Below are 21,871 nucleotides of genomic sequence, written 5' to 3'. Positions count from 1 at the left end.
GGTCCCTGTGTAGCTCAAAGGAGCAGTTTTAGGAACCTGTATAAAAGCCGAGCCTCCTTCACCTTTCAGCATCCTGTGCAAGGTCCCCTGGCCCCGGGCTCTTTCTTATCCATGTGAAGTGCGGCGTTTTCAGGAGGCCGTAGGCTCGAGCCTGGGAGTCTTCGTCTAAGCGTCCACCCTGGTCGCAGGGAGGGGGGAGGCAAGCTGGTGTCCACCTGTAGGCTGCGTGGAGGTGGGTCTGCAGAGCTACAGTAGTGCCTGAAATAGAGGCTCGTGTGCAGGTGGTGCTTCAGCACAGGGCAGAGCAAGAGACAGGGAGACCTACAGCCAAACAGCCCTCACATAATGTAACATGTGGACATTTACAGACCACCATACATATTCTCCAACAACATAAGCAAAGGAAAGGACGTATACCAAAACTGAGAGAATGCTTCCTTACAGTTGGGAGCAGTGGGGAGGGAGGGCATGAGTGTGAAGGGGAAAAATATGAGAAAGAAATTATGCAAGAAAATTTAAGTTAAATTGAAAAACAAGAGAATGGAAAGGATGTGAGAAGGGCCTTGCATTAATTACTAACAATAGTGGAATGATTAACAAGTTTTCCCCCTAGGGTTAAAACCAATTAGGACTCTATTTTTTCATGTGCCTGTTCTTGCTTGCAAATCTGATCGTTTCATTCCCTTTACTCAGTGGTTCTCAAGGTGTGCTCCCCAGACGGCAGCCACAGCACCTCCAGGGAGCTGGTTAGAAATGCAAGTCTCAGCCCCACCCAGACGCCCTGCATCAGAACCACAGGCCAGAGGCCCAGCAGGCAGGGTCTAACATGCACGCTGTGTGTTTCTGGTCCGCACTCAAGTTTGGGAACCACCGGTCCCTGGGACTTAGCAACAAGGATCTACTGGAGCCTGCAGAGAGCTGAGGTCAGATTAGAGAAGAAACTGGTGTGAGGACAGTGAGAGGAAACAAGTTTTATATTTTTTTTCGATTCTTTTCTATTATAGATTATTACAAGATATTGAATATAGTTCCCTGTGCTATACGGTAAATCCTTGCTGTTTATCTACTTTATATACGGTAGCATGTATCTGTTAGTCCCAGTGGCATTGGCAGTTTTTAAAAACTTCTCAGGTAATTCTAACAGCCAGGGTCGAGATCCATTGATCTATAAATAAATGGAATATACAGTGCAGCTGTTAAAAATAATGAACTAGAGATATCCGTATTGAAGTGGAAGACTGTCCAGGATATATATTTTTAAAATATTAAGATGCAAAATAGTATATATAGTGCCATTTAAGAAAACATACACAGTTGCTAAACGTATAGAAAACATCTGGGAAAACAGACACCAGACTGTTTTCAATTACTATCTCTGCAACATGAGATCACAGGTATTCCAATATGCTGTCTCTTGATAAGTTACATGTTTATGTAGTGTTTGAATTCCTGAATAGTAAACAGTATTGACAATTGTTACGCTTCTATGTAACTGGCATTGTCCTCAGTGCTTCTATTGTCTTTTTTTCCCCTACTGATTCCCCAGTGCCTAGAACAGTGCCTGGCACCAATATTTGTTGAAAGGTGAATCTTGTTTAATCCTCTAACAAACTTTTGAAGTAGGCCCTGTTATTATTTCCTTTTTGAGGAGGAGTCTGAAGCAGGGAGAAGGTAAACCACTCAGCAGGTGGCTGGGAGGATTTGAACGCGAATGTGCCTGAGGCCACACCCTTCCCTCTCAACCAGGACACATCACGTATGAGCAGAGCTCTTCTGCTATGGAGCCAGAAACGAGATGAGTATATATCACCTGAGGATGCAGGAAAAAGCTGTCTAACTAACCCACCATTTCTGGACAGATAAACGCTGTTTTCCCTGTCCTCCTATTACGTACTTGTCTATTGGAGATCCATGGAGGATGAAAAGAAGAAAAACCACATTAAGTAAGTGTTTATTGTGAATACAACCCCTAAACTGTTTCCAATCATATGCCTTTTGTGTGTAAACGTGTGTCCACATACGTATAACACATAAACTTACAAATACCAGATTTCATTTTCAAAAGCCGAGTCACGAGAGGCAAAACAGAAATGAACGAAGCAGTCTTGCAGACATTGTGGTTTCATCCTGAGAGACTCCAGGGAAATATGAACAATAAGAAACACACTTTAACATTTAAGACCAAGAGACAGTATTTTTTTCCGTCTTTGTGGCAGACATTGGTCAACCACGGAAGCAGCTCACCCAGATAACCATCCACAGACAGGATAACTATGATGAAATGCACTACTGCTTTAAAACCACCAATGAGAGACCCAGAGGTAGCCAGTTTCTAGCCAAGTGTCCTGAAGTGACAGCAAGATTAATAGATCACAAACTACAGTATGTTGGAAGCAAGCTACCATGAAAAGAAACCTGCTTTATAAAATATAACCACAACAACAATGAAGCAAAGCAATTGATATGAAATTAATCTCTTACTTTTGGGAACATTTGGAATATATACGCAAAACAACCCCAACTCTTTATTCGAAAAGAAGTGGGAGATGAAATTTGTTGGGAGATGAGATATCAAGACAAGTCTCTAAATATTTTGATTTTTTCTTTAAAAATTAATATGTATTCTTTTCTAGAAAACAAAGAAATATAGGAAAACATCACATAGATTGCTCTCCAAACAAATCAGAACTACTGTTGATATTTAAGCATTTTTAACCAGTTGTAATTCACACACTGTATATAAAATTTTTAACTTATCCCATACAATTAACCACACTGCATATTTTCTCAAATTACTACTGTCTTATAATTTGAATTTTGAATACTCCATTAAGGAAATATATTTTGTGTGCATGTTCTCCCCTCTTTCTAATCCCTAGACCCTCTACAGATCCAACTTCTGTTACTAGTTTCTTGCATATCTTATATTTCCAGATATTTCTTAATATACAAGTGGTGTGTGTGTGTGTGTGTGCGCGCACACGTGTGCCTGTGGGTGGTGTCTCCCTTTTCTCTTCCCTCAAACGGCAGCATACTAAACAAACTTTTCTCTCTTTCATTATTTCCTTACTTGAAATATATTGCAGAGGTCATTCTTTATTACTACAAATCATGTGCCTTATTTTTTTAAACTGTTGTAAAATATACATAACATAAAATTGACCTTAAACGTTTTTAAGTGTGCAGTTCAGTAACGTCAAGTATATTCACATTGTTGTACAACCAACCTCCAGAGCTTTTTCATCTTTTATTTTTTAAATTAATTAATTAATTTGTTTTTGGCTGCGTTGCGTCTTTGTTGCTACGCGCTGGCTTTCTCTAGTTGTGGCGAGCAAGGGCTACTCTTGGTTGCGGTACGCGGGCTTCTCATTGCGGTGGCTTCTCTTCGTTGTGGAGCATGGGCTCTAGGGGCGCAGGCTTCAGTAGTTGCAGCGTGTGGACTCAGTAGTTGTGGCGCACGGGCTTAGTTGCTGCACGGCAGGCGGGATCTTCCAGGACCAGGGCTCTAACCCGTGTCCCCTGCATTGGCAGGTGGATCCTTAACCACTGCGCCACCAGGGAAGTCCCAGAGCTTTTTCATCTTGCAAAACTGAGAGTGTACCTGTTAATCAAAACTCCTTACTTCCACCTCCCCCAGCCTCTGGCCACCACCATCTACTTTCTGTCTCTATGAGTGTGACTCCTCTGGGGACCTCATATAAGTGGAATCAGACAGTATTTGTCCTTTTTTGTCTGACTTATTTCACTCAGCACAATGTCCTCAAGTTTCATCAGTGTTGTAGCATACGTCAGAATTTCCTTCCTTTTTAAGGCTGAATAATATTACATTGTATGGATGGACCACATTTTGTTTATCCATTTCTCCATCCTTTCGCATTTGTGAATAATGCTGGCAATGAACTTGGGTGTACAAATATCTCCTCTAGCCCCTGCTTTCAACTCTTTTGGATGAATACCCAGGAGTGGGATTGCTGGATCATACGGCAACTCTCTTTTTAGTTTTCTGAGGACCCTTCGTACTGTTCTCCACACTGGCTGCACCAGTGTACGTTCCCACCCGCAGTGCACCAGGGCCCCAGTTTCTCAACCAACACAACACCCTGCGTGTGAGGTCGGTTCCATTTGCATTTCCCTGATGACTAGTGATGTTGAGCATTTTTTCATGTGCTTATTGGCTATTCTTATTTTTTTTTACATCTGTGTAGTACTATGTGTATAAACCGTGATTTATTTAATTAATGTCCTGGTTAAACAAACCTCCTCAGTTACTCTTAAAAACAAACTGCATTGGCCCTGCCTGTACAAGCGTGTGGCCAGTTGTGTTCCGCTGCCGCACGCCGCCCACCCCCACTGCAGTCCTCCGTAAGGGGCAGCCGCCACCCCTCGGGGCTCACCGGGTTCCCCGGAACGCTCCGCGAGAACTGTCCGTAAACGGGGTCTTCAGCGCTGCTGCAGCTCCAGGAGCGGCCCCACAGCGCGCACCGGGTCAGAGCGGAGCTGACTTCACATCAGCACCTACACCGCCCACCTTCCCCGCCCGCGGGATTCTGGTGCCGGGACAGCGGAGCAGGACGGAGGGCGACGCGGCCCCTCACCCCGACCGCGCCGTGCCCTCACGCCCCGGGACAGAGTCCGCCTCCGCTAGGGGGGGCCTCGGCGCGCGGGGAGGGGCGGCCTGAAGGCGAGGGCAGAGCCAAGGCGGGGCGGGGCCCACATAGGGGCGGGGCCCACATAGGGGCGGTCCAGGGGGCGAGGCCTAAATGGAGGCGGGGCCGACATCCGGGCGGGCGGTTCCGGGGGTGGGTGGGTGGGGCCTGCTGGGCGGGGCCGAGCCTAGGTGGGCGCGGCCTCCGCCCCCGCCCCGCCCCTTCCTGCCAGTCCGCGCAGCGAGGAGGAGCGGCGGGAGCGGCGGCAGCGGCGGGAGCGGCGCGGGTACGCGGTGCGGGTTCGCGGTGCGGGTTCGCGTGGCCGCCGGAGATGCTGGGCGTGGCGGCAGGAATGACCAACAGGTAAGGCCGCGGCGGCCGTGAACCCGCAGCCGGAGCCGGAGCCACGTCGGCGGCGCTGCCGGCCCCTCCCCGTGCGCTGACGGACGGGCCTGCAGAGCCGGCGGCCCGAGTGGACCGCGTCCCGGCCCGGCGCTCCCCACGCCCGGCGCTCGCAGCCCGGCTCGGGTTGCGAGAGGCGTCCGTGAGGGAGGGGACGTCTCAGGGCTCGAGATTTACCGAATTAGAAACGAAACTGAGACTTTAAAGGACATTGACTCATTCATTAAACGTAAAATAAGTCTGTGATCTCAACATACATAACGCATGCTTTATGAAAATAGCATTTTCCTAAACAAAAATTAGTGTGACGAGAGCCCTGCTCTTACATTTTGCATATCTCCTAAATGTCTGCATTTTCCTGCCTGCTCTGCTTTCAGTCCATTGCGGTCCGTTTTGGTTGAAGTCTGAAGAAAATCTGCTCCTAACCAGACGTGTGGTTGGAAAAGGGAGCAGTAGTACTTTAATAGCTTTTCACGTAGTTGCGGTAGTTTTCGTTATTACTCCAAAACTAGACAAGCTTAATGTTTCTTAAAGATTAGTTTGATGTGGAGTCTGAAGCCTTACAAGGAGGTTTTCACTCTCCATGACATTAAAATTCACCGTCTGCCCTGCAGTCGGAAGGGGCTTGTGCCCGTTGTAACATCACCCTCATTTGGAAAATGTTGATTCACTGAGTTAGGCAGCCCTTCCAAATGTTGACACATCTCTTTATACACCATCACTAAATAACATTTCTTAATATCACGGCTGATCGCCTTAGAAACTCTCTAAGTTTGAGAAGCTGTCAAACTCCAGGTGGTGGATACAAGTTTTCCAATATTTTAATTTTCAGTTGAAAGCTTGATTTTTATTATTGATAGGAAACTCTTGGCAATTGTTTTCTTCAAAGTAACAGACTCACTTTGTTTAGTTTCAAGAAATGTCTGCCAAGTGCAAGTCTAAAAACCATAGTTTGTTATTCTTTCTGGTAAAAATGGTAGACCATGAAAAAAAGCATCTAATTCAGCCGGCACTGGATCACACTCGTGCTTTCCCTGCAGACAATCGTCTTACTGTGGTATGCAGCCCAAGTGCTTTGTTCATCACAAGAAACAGAATACAAGGTCAAAGTTCGAGATTTAATAACAGTAATTTGTATTGCTTCATCAAGGACTTTTTTTTGTTTTTAAAAAAATTTATTGAAAATTCAATCAATACAAAATTTAAAATATATGTAAGATATAAAGAATGACAATACAGTGTATAAAATATGAATTAAGAGTAGAACCAAAAAAAAAAAAAAAAAGAGTTTAACCCTTTCCTTTTAAGAGCCTTGATCGTCTCCTGGTCCCATCCCATTCCCATCCTGAATTTTCCCTTCACAATCCCTTGCTTTTTTGTGTGGTATTAAGCACATTCATAATGTTGTGTGGCCATCGCTGGCATCTGTCCATCTCCAGAACTCTTTTTTCTTGCGAAACTGAAACTCTGTCCATTAAACAGCTTCCCATTCCCCTGTCCCTCCAGCCCCTGGTCTCCCCTGTTGTATTTTATGTCTCTGATTTAGACTATTCCAGGTTCCTCATATAAGTAGAATCATCCAGTCTTTGTCTTTTTATGACTGGCTTATTTCACTCAATATAGTGTCCTCAGGGTTCATCCATTTTGTAGCCTGTGTTAGGATTTCCTTTCTTTTTAAGGCTGAATAATATTCCATTGTGTGTTTATACCATTCATTTGTTTATTCGTTCATCCTTCAATGGACATTTGGGTTGTTTCCACCTTTTGGCTATTGTGAATAACGCTGCTATGAACATGGGTGTACGTTTTTTAATAGAAACTTTTATTGAGAGAACTGTAGGTTCACATGCAGTTGTAAGAAATAGTATAGAAAGATCCAGTGTATCCTCTACCCAGTTTCCCCCATTGATAACGTTTTGCAAAGCTGTAGTGCCGTCCCAGCCACAATACTGATGGTCATACAATCCATTCATCTTATTCCGATTTCCCCAGTTTTACCTGTAGTCGTGTGTGTGTTGTGTTAGTTTATCACGAGTGTGGGTGTGTGTATCCACCGAGGTCCAGATAGAGGACAGTTAGTGCCCTCACCCCAAGGGTCCCTCCTATTCCATTTTCCTCTGTGTTCTCCTCCGCCTGCTCTTTAAACCACACATCCATTCAGCATCTCTAAAATTTTGTTATTTCAGAAATACTGTATGAGTGGAATCATACCGTCCTTAACCTTTTGGGATTGCGTTTTAAACAAGTCACCTTAATTCCCTGGAGACTCGTCCAGGCTGTTGTGTGTATTGTAGTTTCTCCTCAGGGTGGTGTATATAGGACGGCTTAACTGTCAAATGAGGAACAAATGAAGGACATTTGGGCTGTTTCCGGTTTTGGCTATTAATAATAAGGACATATGGACGTTTGTGGACAGGTTTTTGGTGTCACCATAAGCGTCCCTTTCTCTGGAATAATTGTCCAAGAGAGCAGTGGCCGGGTGCATGGTGATTCCATGTTTAGCTTTCTCAGGAGCATAGACTTTCCCAGAGTGGCTGGGGCAACACCGCTTTCATCAGGGACACTGAGAAGGGAAAGGGGTGTTCTTCCCCTGCAGGTGCCTGGGGTGAGGCGCTGGGTCCCATCACCGCTGCCCCTGCCTTGATTGGTGCTAGGGGCTGGCATTGGGCCCACGGCTGCCTTTGCACCATCAGTGAAAATGCCTCCACTGCGCGGAGGGCCCAGCATCTTCCCGGAGCTTCTTAGCATTATTATGAAAACACTTTTCATCCCCCGGCTTCTTGAAAAGGTCTGGGGACCCTCCAGGGTTTCGAGACCACCCTTTGAGAACCACTGTTAACATAACCTGAAATCATGAGGGAAATGCAGATATTTGGAATATTTAAAAAGGGAAATCTACAAAGAGCTTTCTTAGAAATGTGAGGCAAATGCTTGTTGTAGTGAGTGCTTTCTAGCTGGAGGGAGTTTCAGTGGGACTTGAAGAACCACTAGGGGAAAAGCAGCTTTTGCCCTGAAGGGTTTTTCCAGGCACGATGCCAGCGTGTTATGAAGAGGTGGTGTCCTGGCAGCGAGGGTCTTCGTAGGTCTTCAGTGCTCTCTGCCTGTTTGTGCGCTGAGGAAATCGAGCACTTAGTTTAAGGAAACTGATGAAGACTTGGTAGCGGGAAAGGTGCCTCAGTTCTGGTTGCCGTGTGCCCTGCAGGCCTAGGGCTGTCAGGACCGCTGTCTTGACTGTTCATCGCCCCCCTTGCCTTTGGGGTGACCCTGAACCACCCCTGGACGCTCTTTCTCCTGCTGGGTGTGGGTGCAGTGCGTGGCCTTCCCTTTCCTCCCCGAGGGGACCTTCCTGCCCTCCTCAGGGTCCGGGGGCCTGCAGTGGGGAAGGCAGATCCAGGCCGGTGATGGAAGCACAGAGCTTTACCCCAGGAGCCTCTGTTTTCAGTAATCTTGTGTCTGTTCCTCAGAAGATCATGTAAATAAACCTCAGCGTAGGTCACGTTCTCAACTAGGGCTGCCCTTAAATAGAAGGAAAGCATCTCAAACTGCTGGTCGATTTTACATTTCTCGTTAATTGTGCTTTAAGCTGTGGTTTCCTGCCTACAGAAATGTCATCTACGTTACACGCTGGCCCGTGGCCAGGTTGTCTTCCAAAAACTTTAATTTTAAGATACTAGAGAAGCAAGAGCTGGGGTGCCCATTGCCACGTTCCGTGGACCCTCCAGCAGCTGTGGTTTTTACCCCTTGTGCGACGACCACTCATCTCCTGTTTCATCTCATCAGACGTTTGCATGCAGGAGCTCATGGGAGAGGGGGTCACGTTCCTGCATCCTTTTCACGTCGGAGCATACTTTTTGCCTTGATGAGTCCACAGTGACATTCTGTGTGTGGGTTGGAAGGTGCAGACACAGCTGGCCGTGGCCAGTGCATCCCATGGGAGGGGAGGGCGCGGAGGGTGGAGGGTGAGCTTGGGCTGGGACGCGCAGGAGCGACGTAGCTCACCTGAGGTCACGTAGGGCCCCATGCAGCAGTAAGAAAGATCCAGTATATCCTTCACCCCGCTTCCCCATTGATAACATTTTGCAAAATGGTGGTGCGTGAGCCAAGCCGCAGTATCGACGGTCATGCAGTCCCTCGATCTCACTCGGATTTCCCTGGTTTTACCTGCGGTCCTGACCCTGGGACATCCCCATAGGCTGCAGACGCCCAGGTGAGACCTTGTCTGATGTATCTGAGCCCCATGAACAAGGTAATTCTGGAAACGTCTGGATGAAGTATCAGATGTTGCCCCAGAGCTAGTGTATCACAAAGGTCCCGGATGTCAACCTCTTTGAAGTGGATTCCTTTTGTGAAGCGCATCCTTGGGGACTTGGGGTTCTGAGGCCCTCGTGCTGGTGACGGTGGTTCTTCGTCCCCGGAGGCCTGGGTCTCCTCTTCACCCTGTGCGCTGTCCCCCAGGGCCAGCCCGAGAGGCCTTCCTGTTGGCGGGCTCCTCTGCTGGTGCATCTGTTAGGGAACAAGTCTGACCATCCGCACAGACAGGCCATGAGGTAATTCTCACGGGGAGAGTGGGAGTCCTCGTGTCGTGTGTCTGTTTCGACTCCTGAAGCCGGGCGCATTGCCAGGCAGCACAGGGCCCACCTGGGGGGGCGTGTGGGCACAGCTGGTGGTGGAACTGGGCCGTTGGTGGGTCCTTCTCCTTCTCGACGTGGTGGATGCGGCATGTGGTTCTCAGGTGCCAGGTGGGTGTGGCTGCAGAGATTCCCAGGCGGGTGGGACGTGGTCCCAGCTCATGAGAATCTTTCAGGTTGTTGTCATTCGTGTCGGTTCCAGATTCGCCTAAAGCATCATGTTGGTCATGTCCCCCCCTCTTTTCAGAATGTTGAGAAGACTCCCGATTGCCTGTCAAATAAGGGCCAAACTGCCGCGCCTGGAGTTCAGGCTGTTCGTCACCTTCTGGCCTGTCACAGGCCCCTTGGTTCTGAAAACATCCGGTGCTCTCCCATCACAGGGCCTCTGTCCACGTGGCTCTCTTGGGCTGGAAAACCTTCCTCTCTTGTGTCTTGTCTGCAGTCGGGGCAGGATTGCCTCTGGCCCCTGGATACTGAGTTCCTGCAATGTGGACTGAGGTTGTGCGCTGGGGGCTCAGGGCTCAGAGCTTATGTCTTTCCTCCCAAAGCACTTTGGCTTCTTTTCGGGTAGTTATCAACTTCTGTTTTATGTTACAGTTATTCGTAGAGATATCTAATCTTTTCTGCCAAATTGTAGGCTCTGGAAGTAAAGGAACATCTCCATCATGTTTGTTAGACGTCCAAGAAAAAAACAAATAGGATTTAAATGAGCTTTATTTCTCCTTTTATTCCTCCATTCATTAGTGAATTGAAGAGTCCAGAGCCAGCTCTTCTGAGTGTCTGTGACAGTGCTTGAATAAACTCACAGAACTTGGGGTAAGACGAGATGGCCTTCACATGTGGTTTAACTTAACTCTGCAGGCAGAGACCCAGCACCCACGGACCACTGGGAAGAAGTTCAAATGATGTCATCCCTGTTTAGATTATTTCATTTCATGGCTAGGCTGCTCTTCTGGAAACTTTCTTAGTAATAACCATCTTTTATTAATGGCCTACGATGACACAAGTACTTTAAAGGAGTTAAACATCTGTTTCACAAATCTGACACGGCTGCACTTCGAGGCAGGATTTTTATGCCCATTTTACAGATGAGGAAACAGCACAGGAGGTTGGGAAGTCCCCGCGTCACAGGGACAGGGTGAGATGAGCCGAGGTTGATGCTGAGCTGTGCCCCCCCCCGTGGCCCCTCCCCAGGTCTCTTCCCCGGGGCCCCTCCCGTTCAGGCGAGGCTGTGGCTCCCACTTCTCCTCGCTCTCAAGGCGTCCTCTGTGTGTGGTTAATAGTTGCTCCCCGAGCATGGCAGCCGCGAGGGAGCTACCTCATCTCACTGCCGGACGGTCCTTCTTTCTGAACTTGGAGGGTCCCAATCTCACTCTGGAGGCCCAGCAGAGAATGTATCAGGTGAGATCACGTTCTTCACTTAAATTTGGTGTCTTTGTTTGTGTGTGTGTACATGTGTGTGTGTTTGTTTTCATTTTGAGCTCCTGGCTGTGCCGCGCACGTGGTGGCGACCTTGACAAATCTGGGGACCGATGTTCCAGTTCAGTGCAGGTCTGTCCGGTGCTGTCACCCGGGGTGTGTGTAGTTACGATGCGGTGTGGAGCTCGTCGTCTGTCTTGTATGGGGGTTATTTGTGTCCAGGTACCAGAGGAGAAGTTAAAAAAGTCTTTGCGAAATTAAAGGAGGAACTGATCATTTGTCACCAGGTATTATAGCTTTGTTGTCATTAATGTAAGAAATGGGCCCCAGGCAGTGTCTCTTGAGCCCCTCAGGAGGTAGGGACATGCCAGCCTTCAACCAGGAGCCCGGTTTACTTGGCACGTCATGGGGGAGAGTCAGGAACCAGGCAGAGCAGCTCCCGAAACGTGGGCTGCAGACCTCCCCGCACGGGGGTCGTGCCAGTGCAGATGGGCCAGCCTCATCCCCTGCTTCTGGGGAAGAATGTCATGAAGTCTGTACTTTTAAACTTGTTTTATTTTTAATTAAAAAAATTTTTTTAATTTTTTGACTGCACTGGGCAGCATGCGGGATCTTAGTTCCCGGACCAGAGATCGAACCAGTGCCCTCTGCAGTGGCAGCGAGGAGTCTTAACCACTGGACCACCAGGGAAGCCCCTAAACTTTTTTTAATGGAGAGTTCAGACATAAACACAAAAAGTAGAATAATGTGTCCCCATGTCCTACCTTAGCTTTAGTCCTCACTGCCTGGCGTGACCTCACCTGTGACCGAGGCCCAGTCCTGTCCCTCTGCTCTGCCCTGTGTCGTATCCTAGAGATTTTATTTATTTTATTTTATTTTTTTGGCCTCGCAGCATGTGGGATCTTAGTTCCCCAACCGGGGATCAAACCCGCACCCCCAGCAGTAGAAGCAAGGATTCTTAACCACTGGACCGCCAGGGAAGTCCCTAGAGATTTTAATAGGTATCCTAAGATGGTAAGGACTCTTCTAGAAAAGATTTTTAAACATAACTACAACATCATTATCCCACCTGAAAAAGATTAGTACTATTTCCTGTATATCATCAACTACCCAGTTAGTGTTCAATTTTTGTTTTATCTCAAACATTCACTTTATAGTTTTTTCTGAATTGGGATCTAAATAAGGTTCATACCTTTTGAGAGCTTGATAAGTCTTTCAGTTTCTTTTAACATATAGGTACCCCTTCCATCTTTTTTTTCCCCCCTTCCTATTCTTGTGATTTTTTTTGTTGAAGAAACGGGTTCCTTGTCTTGAAGAATTTCCTACAGTCTGGATTTGGCAGGTCGCATCCTCTGGGCACAGTTTAACTTCTTTGTTCCCTATAAAGTATATAAATTGATTGTTGGATCTAAAGAAGCAGTTCTCAAACTTCTTGGTCTCAGGACCACTTTCCACTCTTAAAAATTGTTGAGGACCCTGAAGAGCTTCTTGATATTTGCTGTATTTGAAATTTAATCAACCTTTTGTATGTTAACATAAATATTTTGTGATTATTTTCCAAAGAAACAAAATAGTGAAGAGTGGAGTGGCTTTAAAATACTTTAGACGTATAGAGAAGATACTTTAAAAATACTTTTTGGGCAGATCTCGTCAATGTCTTAATGGAAGACAGCTGGCTTTCATTCTTTTGTAATACTTCATGTCACGTAGCTTCTGGAAGACTTCACAGTGACCCGTGAGAGGAGAGTGAGAGAGGCAGTTGCCGTCTTAGTGTTGGTGTGAACGTGGCCTCGACCCGCACGTCTTCTTGGAAGCTGCGGCCCAAAAGCCTGACTGGGCTCCCACACCCGTGACTGCGTGAGGGAGGGCGGTGGGTCCTCCCGTCAGGAGGCGATGATGTTGGCAGCCGTGGATGGTCAGGGCCCTCGAGCAGACCTTTTCTCTAAAGGACCACGTGGTAGATGCTGTCACCTCGGCTCAGCTGTGCTGTTGTAGCGTGAAAGCCGCTGTAGACGGCATGTAAGTAGATGGGCACAGCTGCTTTCCAGTGACCTTTTAACTACAGACACTGAAATCTGAATTTCATAGAATTTTCACATGTCGCAAAGTATTAACCTTTAGATTTTTTCCCAGCATTCAAACTGTTAAGAACCTGGGAAATATGGATCAGGTGGACATTTTCCTATTCCTCCCACTAAGCATGATAAACGCTGGACATTATGTATAAAACAAGCGTAAGACTGTGAAGTGTGGGGAATTCCCTGGCAGTGGTTAAGACTCGGTGCTTTCAGTGCCGTGGGCCTGGGTTTGATCCCTGGTCGGGGAACTAAGATCCCACAAGCTGCATGACGCGGCCAAAAAAAAAAGTTCTGAAATGTGGAGAGAAGAAGGCAAGCTGGCAGGGACCATGGGGCCTGATGAACAATGGGGTGATGAGTTGTCTGGGTTTTCTTTTTACACTCATATCCCCATTTTATCCCAGACTCTGGCCGTCTAGAAATGCCAGCAGGTACAGACCAAAAACATGTCACAACGAAGACTGTTCTCTGTGGGACCAGGAAAGACAGTCTAACAAGAAGAAAAATGTTTACACAGTAAATGCTCGACTTCAACCAAACACCCAGAAACAACTGTGGCGTCACCCGCACTCACGGCAGAGAAAATAGACTGGGGAACAGAGCAAAGCCTTGGGGACCTGTGGGACCTTGGAATTCTGAAAGCAGAGGAGGAAGCGCGTGGGGTGGAAAAGGCCCAGAGGAAATAATGGCTAAAGATTTCCCCAAGTTGGCAATAAATGTAAACCTACAGATTCAAGAGGCTGCACACACCACAAATAGGATAAACCCAAGAAAATTCAGGCCAAGACGTATCATAATTAAGCTCCTAAAAACTAAAGACACTAAAAAAAAAAACAACCTTGAAAGGGACTTCCCTGGTGGTCCAGTGGCTAAGAGTCTGCGCTTCCAGTGCAGGGGACCTGAGTTCAATCCGTGGTCAGGGAACTAGATCCCATATGCCACAACTAAGAGTTCACATGCCACAGCTAAAGATCTCGCGTGCCGCAACTAAGACCCGGTGTAGCCAAATAAATAAAGAGATAAATATTAAAGCAACAACAACAAAAACCAACCTTGAAAGCAGCCAGAGCAAATTGACACCATTCGTTTATGGGAAGAAATTGGAAAGACAATAGGTTTTCATCAAAGACTCTGGAGGTTAGAGGGAAGCGGCACAGTGTTTTTGGTGTTGGACTCTTACATCTCCAGAAGTGGGGGACTGAAAGGTCTTTATAAGGACCCTGCAGATCTCAGCTCCCTCTAAGCTTCTGTTAGAAACACAGGCTGGCTTCTCCAGATGCAGACTGTCTGGCTGAGAACTGCAGTTGTTTGGATTTGAAATTTTGCATGGAAAGGGTGGGAAGGTATGAAGCCCCTCGGTGCCACTGGAGTAGAGCTCAGGGCGGGTCTTGGAGCCTGTGTCTGAGCTTGTCCGGGCTGTGTGCTAGCCTCACGTCACAGGGGAATGTTGACCGTTGGTGATGACTTGGGCCTTAGTAACGATTGTCCTGAACCTCGTCTGTGTGTGCAGCGCTTTGGGCTTTATGAAACCTTTTGCCTCTTCCCCCAGTCCCTACCTTCCCAGCCCCATTTGTGACTCATCCGCCCCTTCCTTCCCCCAGGTCCCTCGGAGAAATGTGTTCTGAGAACTGTTTGAAGTTAGGACACACCTTTTTCTTTTGTGTCTTCAGGTTTTTACATACCCTGTTTCCCAGTGTTTTGTGCCTTGTGAGGTGTTCCGTCCTCTGGGTTCGTTTCTGGAGTCATCTTTTCCATGCTGCCTTGGCAGTCCAGCCCTGTTGTTCCCCCTCCTCCCTCCCCAGCCCCCCTGCCGGCCCCATGCACCATGACCCCAATGGTATAAAACCTGCCACGTGGCTTGTGAGGGGTGATTCCCCAGAGCTCCACCCTACACCCCACTCCCTTCAGAGGTGGTTTCTCTCCGTTCAGCCCGTGTCCCAGGATCTAGCGACAATGCCTGGCGCCTCTTAGATGCTCAGTAAGTAGGTGAATGACCAATAAGATAAATACGAACATCCTTGCTTTCGCATGAAGAATCGGAGATTTGGGAATTTGAAAGATGCGCTCAGGTAGGAAGCTGACCCAGGAAGGAGCTGGAGCTTGAATTCTGGTGGCTTGATTCCAGGGATGTTGGTTTTTCCAGCTGGAGCACTGGCCCATTGGCGCTCCCGTACCCCTGCCAGCTCCATGTTACCGGGATGAAAAGAGCTGTGCGATCAGATGTTACCACGGGAAAGAGCCTGTGCTCAGACCCCAGCTTCGCGTTTACCCGCCGGGGGTGGCCCGGCTTGCCTCTGCCTCGGGTGCGGAGTGAAGGGAATAGTGCTGGTCACGGAGTTAGACCAGTTTCCACGTGTGAGACATCCAGACGAACGGGGCCCCGCACGTCACGCGCACTCCATGCTGGTTGTCCGGAAAGAGGGAGGAGAGGAGGTTTCCTGAGCACAGGTGAACACGTGACAACTCTGAGCTCACAGGCCTGGGGGCCGTGTTTTGCGGACTTCCCACCTAGATGGTTAACTCCTTAGGGTTCGGCTGATGTCGTGATGCTGCAGTTGAAGGCATTTCCTGTCTTAGCTGCCGCACTTCTGAGAAGGGAAGCTTCCTCTTCCTCCGTGACTACTTGGTAACCCGGTGGAACCAGGTGACAGATGATGCGCGCTGTCAGGTGACTCGGTCCAGGCCCCTCTCCGTGTCTGCAGCTGCCCCACACTCACGCCCTGAGCCTCGTGCTGGACGGGAGCCCTGCACGCGGACGAGCACGTGGTTGTGGTGCCCGTGATCGTCGTGCTCCCATTCCACGAGGGCTCGGTTGGGGCCGAGACCCGTGCTCTGAGCCGTGCGCCCTCCCTTGGTGGGGGCGGGGCTCCTCCAGGAGCTCATGAGCCCCCGATCCTGCCCAGGAGGTTGACCCCGGCCAGGTCCCCGTCCAGGCGGTGGCCCTGCGGGCGGGGCTTCTGTGGGAATTGCCGGCGTCCTACCGTCTCCACCGGAGGACAGCTGGGGAGGGGCGGGATGTGATGACGTCAGTCGAGGACGTCTCTCTCGAATCCTTGGAACGTGATGGGGAGATCACCAGCCGCGGCCTCGAGTGCCTGGACGCCCTCAAGGGCAGTCGTGCCGTCATCCTGGGCTCACAGAGGCACATGCAGAAACGTAAAAACGACCCCTGCTAATCAGTAATGAGCACATAATTAAAGAAGGGACCTCTGGCGTCTGGCTTATGCCTTCCTTCCAGCTTGGATTTATTCTTCAGAGGTTTGAATATAGGTTAAGACTGAGCCTGACTCCTCGGGCTTGAGCTGAATGCCTCTTTCTGCTATTCTAATGGGAAATCTTACAACAAAAGAAATATTCGTTCACTACTTTCAAATTTTCTCATTCAGAGAGTGTGTGGTAAAATGGTGTCCAGAACATCAGAGTTTAAGGTCATTGCCCACATTAGAATACCCCAGTTCCCTTGGGTCCTAACGGATGGCTGTCAGAACTGTTCTTTCTGTGGAGCACAGTGTAGATTTTGTCACCGTGAGGCATGTGTCAGGGATGAGAGCGTGGTCTTCATTAGAATCTTGAGGTGGAGTAATTCATCCGCCAAACGAGCAGCCTTTGTCTGTGGAGTGTGGGTAGTGACGTTTTTGTAAAAGCCAGGGATCCTTGGCTTACAGGGAACACGGCTGAGACTAGTTTTCTGTTTTCAAAAATGAGTCTGAGGGACTTCCCTGATGGCGCAGTGGTTAGGAGTCTGCCAATGCAGGGGACACGGGTTCAAGCCCTGGTCCGGGAAGATCCCACATGTCACAGAGCAACTAAGCCCGTGCACCACAACTACTGAGTCTGCGCTCTAGAGCCTGTGAGCCACAACTACTGACCCCCGTGCCACAACTACTGAAGCCTGCGCGCCTAGAGCCCGTGCTCCACAACAAGAGAAGCCACTGCACTGAAAAGGCCTTGCACCGCAACAAAGAGTAGCTCCCGCTCGCCGCAACTAGAGAAAGCCCGCGTGCAGCAACGAAGACCCAACGCAGCCAAAAATAAATAAATTTTTTAAAAAATGAGTTTAAGATGGTAGGAGCTTCAGCTCCTACTAGAATCTGGAAAGTTCTGTCAGCACTTGGCTGGTTTCGGGTGATTGAGTATATTTACATGATTGAGGATGATGATGAAAAAAATATGTTTAAAAAAATTTTTAAGATATATGTATAGGACACTAGGTTGTCTGTGTTATAAGACAGACCAGAATCACAATGATGTAACTTTGAAGTGGGTGCCAAGCTAATGTCTGAGATAATTTAATGGTGGTTCTGGACTTAATGTCCTTTTTTTTTTTTTTAAATGCTGGCTTACTCGCATCAGGAAGTGAGAGCACTTTTTGTCTCTTGGGCATCTGCCAGATTTGCACGAAGCAGGAGGCACCTGCAGTTGTCTGTTTAAGGCAGTGTCCTCATGCTTTTAACAGAATGTGTTAGCGTGGGTACTTATGCGTATGTAATGCTTCCCTGTGTTAGACCTGGGCTTTCCAGCCTTTGTCAGGTGCTTTCCCCTCTCTAGTGTTACTGGTGATGACAAAGGACATCGGTGAAGTTTAGAAAGTGGTGCTTAATTTTATTATATAGCTGTCTATTGAATTCGACAAAAGACAAAAAAGTCCTAGCGATTCCTCAAAATTTTAGAGGTCTGTTTTTTCCCACAAAGGTCATTTGAGGACCGTGAGACCAGACTTAAGAAGCGTTTTCCCAGCTTGAGCCCTTTTGATTTTTAAAATAAAGAAACACCCACATCGCTTTCTGATAATACGTTTGGTCATTTAGATGCTTTCTATGAAGGAAGTTGTGGTGATAGTTTCTGGAACGTGAAGGCTGCAGCAGACAGATTAAGTGGGTGATGGGAAAGCCAAGGATACAGGGCTTGGGAACTTTTTAGAAATGAAGCTTTGTTTTGCGCAGTCTTGGTTAATCATGCCTCCCAGGAGGAAGCATTGCTAGAGATTAGCTAAACAAATGGGATGAAAGTCAAAATTTGAGGTTGGATTTGTTAGATAAATTTTGATTAAAGGGCTTAAGTTGTAAGAATGCTACATTGTCCCACAAAAAGCTGCTGATGCTTTTTGGGATACCTGTGTATCCCACGCCCAAGTGACAATGCAGAGCACACAGGAGGCACTCAGTAAGTGCTTGTCAAATGAATAAGTAATGGTGTCATGTGTTTTATTTGGTGTGTATGGGGTTTGGCTTAGTGAGGTAGAGCTCTTTAAATGTTGCCGTATAATAACACATGAGTAAATGCTAATAAACATGCCCTCAGTCAGTATTAAAATAGATTTGAAGGCTCATTTCAACTCCATGTAATTTCAGTAATTCTGTGCAGTATTTCAGCATTTCTTCTCTCCCTCGGGATTAGTGCAGGAACAGTTCTCGGACATGGGAAGATGCTGTTCTGCACCAGTGAGGCTTCCAGGGGAATGGGTGAAATCTTCTGGATCACACATGAACATTTTTTCTTGTGAACTTCTTCAGTTTTCCATATTAATATATAGCTTCAATACCATTAATCAGAATTCCAGGTGGGCGTCTTCTGGTAAAATTGATAGCATTATCCCGACGTTTCTTTCTTTGGAGGAATAAAGGGGCAAGAATAACAGCAGGTTACTGCAGGGAAGAGTGTGGTGTGTGGGGGGGACATGAGCCGTGTTGGCTGTTTACACATCATAGGCCATCACACAAGCTCTGTGATAACGAGTTTTTCAGGGGGAAAGAGGCAAATTATTCAATTAGTGTCCCACAAATGGTGAGATCATTTGTTAGCAGTTGGGGGGGGAAACCAGTTTATAGCTTTATAGCCTTATATTACATCAGAAGAAATTCCAGATGGATAATATTTAATAGTTACTTATAAAATTCAGCCAGATAAATGCTAAAATAAAATAGAAATGTTTATTAACTTTTTCAGAATGAGAAATACTTTTTAATTTTTTAAAATTAATTTATTTCTGGCTGCGTTGGGTCTTCGTTGCTGCGCGTGGGCTTTTCTCTAATTGAGGAGAGTGGGGTCTGCTCTTCATTGCGGTGTGCAGGCTTCCCATTGTGGTGGCTTCTCTTGTTGTGGAGCACGGGCTCTAGGTGTGCGGGCTTCAGTAGCTGTGGCACGCGGGCTCTAGAGCGCAGGCTCAGTAGTTGTGGCACACGGGCTTAGTTGCTCCGCGGCATGTGGGATCTTCCCGGACCAGGGCTCGAACCTGTGTCTCCTGCATTGGCAGGCGGACTCTTAACCACTGCTCCACCAGGGAAGCTCCAGCAGGCGGATTCTAACCAGGAAAGTCCTAGAATGAGAAGTACTTTTTAAATTCAGAAGTTTTAGGAACAAATTACAAAAGGAAAGACATTTGAATAAGAATAAATTAAATTTCTGAAAATTAAAAACAAAAAACAGACTGGGAAAAACACTTGCGACAGAAGCAACATAGAAAATATTAGTATTATGCATTGATCAGAATATGAAAACCCTAGTACATGTGTAGGGAAAAGAACGTGAACAGAGATACTATAACAAAATAGAAACGAAAGAGGAAATATAATTAATGTACAAAAGTACAAAAAGTGTTCCAGCGTGATTAGTGATTCATCAAAGAAATAAAATAGACATTATCAGTTGCCTACAATATTAGCAGATCTTATTAAAAACATAATTATCTTATATCGCTGGCATGAGGGTATATTTGTAAGATTTGTTAGGAAAATAATCTGGCAGTATGTATCAAGTCTGAAATGGTTTATAACTTGTAATCCAGAATACCCACTTCTGTAAATCAAACCCAAGAAAGTAATTGTAAATGTGAAGAGAATTTGATGTGAAATGATTTTGGCGGCGTTATCTATACTACAGTTTGTCCTACATTTTAATTCAATTCTGACACTATCCACCTGGAGTGTAAGATTAACCAGTTTTGAGAGCACCATTCGGTGGTATTAAATACATTCATAATGTGCAACCGTCCCCACCATCCGTCTCCAGAACTTTCACCTTGTAAAACTGAACCTCTGTCCCCACTAAACGTCAGCTCCCCGTCCCCTCCCCCAGCCCCTGCCCCACCATCTACTTTCTGTCTCAGTGGATATCACACAGGATTTGTCCCTTTGTGTCTGGCTTATTTCACTCGGCACAGTGTCCTCAAGGTTCATCCATTCTGTAGCCTGTGTCAGCATTTCTTTCCTTTTTACGGCTCAGTAATAATCCATTGTATGTGTAGACCCACAGTACAAGGATGACTGGAAGCGGCTTCCTTGTCTTGTTTCTGATCTTTTGGAGAAAGCGTTCATCTTTTGACCATTAAGTATATCTCTTTTATTCCTAGTTTTCGGAGTGTTTTTTATCATGAAAGGCTGCTGAAATCCTTTTTCTACGCCCGTTGAGAGAATCGGGGATTTTGGTTTTTGTCCTTTAGGCTGTAAATATGGTATATTACATTGATTGATTTTTGGATATTAAACCAAACTTGCATTCCTAGGGTAAATTCCACTTGATCACGGTGTAAAATCCTTTTTAGATGTTTGCAGTGTTTTATTTTTTAGGTTTCCTTAGGTTTTCTTTTTTTTGTTTTGGGGTGGTTTTTTTTTTTGAGGATTTTTGAGTCTGAGTTCATAATCGCTGTGTTCTATAGTTTTCTTATTTTGTGTCTGGTTTTGGGTGTCAAGGTAGCACTGGCCTCATGCGGTGAGTTGGGATGTGATCAACGCCCGTTATGTCCACTGACCATGAATTCACAGCTCCTGGTGCATTCTTCTTGTTATGGTTCTTGGGAACGGTGCGTCTCTGGTCTCGGGGAACCCGGGTATCTTTTTCTGTGGCTTGTTTCTTTCTCTGGTCATTTTCCTTTGCACGTTTGAGGAAGACAGTTCTGTTTCTAGAGTGTGTGAGGTGAGCCCTTGTGGCAGGACTTGTGCCTTGTTTACAGCCGTGTCAGCCGTGCAGTGTGGACCCTTCGAGTTTGGGGCTTTCCTTTGGGAAAGTACCGTTCGTTGATGTCTGAAGTGCCCTCTTTGTTGGCCATAAAACACAGAAGGAATCGCTCCATGTTTGCAAAGGGGCACAGAGTACATGTGCTGATGGACCCCATCCCCTTGTCAGGTGAAGGGCTCTGGGTCGTCTCTGAAGCTGAGTGACCCGTCCTGCTGTGCAGGGAAGTGCGTGATTCTCCGTAGTCATTCTGTCTGTCCACTGGACTCCTTCAGTTACAGGCAACAGAAAGCAGCTCTGGCTAACCTAAGTCAAGAAAGGGGTTATCGGAAAGGCTGTGAAATTGTAGATAAGAGGAAAACTGATTATTCATATTTCGGAAAGAACCGGGGTATTAGTCACCCTGTCTTCAGATTGCCTTTCTTGGGATGAGTCCTTTCCGGCTTCTTTACCCGCTGTGTCATTGGGCTCAGGATCCCGGTGTCGGGAGCAGCGGGTCGGCCTGGCCTCAGTGGGCGGGTGTCCACCCGGGGGAGCAGGGCTTCCTCACTCCGTCTCACAGAAGGAGAACTGAGGCGTCATTACTAGAAACGGGTGTGGATCAGGGAAAAAAAATGTTTTCTGCCTGGTTGTGGTCCATCCTTTTAAAAACAAAGGTGATTCAGGTGCTGTTAATCTGAGCACCAGGTGCCCGGCGGGGGGTCTGTAGACACAGCTGAGACGTGTTCCTTTTGAAGGATTTTCCTGT

The 21,871-nt window shown here is 47.1% G+C and overlaps 1 protein-coding gene across 1 annotated transcript in view; it reads left to right on the top strand.

Annotated features, from left to right (window-relative positions):
* The first annotated feature begins 4,942 nt into the window (after positions 1 to 4,942).
* Positions 4,943 to 21,871, top strand: part of LIMS1 (LIM zinc finger domain containing 1) — a 93,580-nt gene continuing 76,651 nt past the window's right edge. The window contains exon 1 of the mRNA XM_060309419.1: positions 4,943 to 5,009. Within this exon, the coding sequence (XP_060165402.1) occupies positions 4,978 to 5,009 (32 nt within the window). The 5' untranslated portion in view covers positions 4,943 to 4,977. The remainder of the gene's footprint in view (positions 5,010 to 21,871) is intronic.

The sequence above is a fragment of the Globicephala melas genome, chromosome 12 (genome assembly GCF_963455315.2).
Source record: "Globicephala melas chromosome 12, mGloMel1.2, whole genome shotgun sequence".
NCBI classification, from domain to species: Eukaryota; Metazoa; Chordata; class Mammalia; order Artiodactyla; family Delphinidae; genus Globicephala; species Globicephala melas.
Note: the sequence above shows the minus strand (reverse complement) of the source record. Positions and strands in the feature narration are given on the sequence as shown.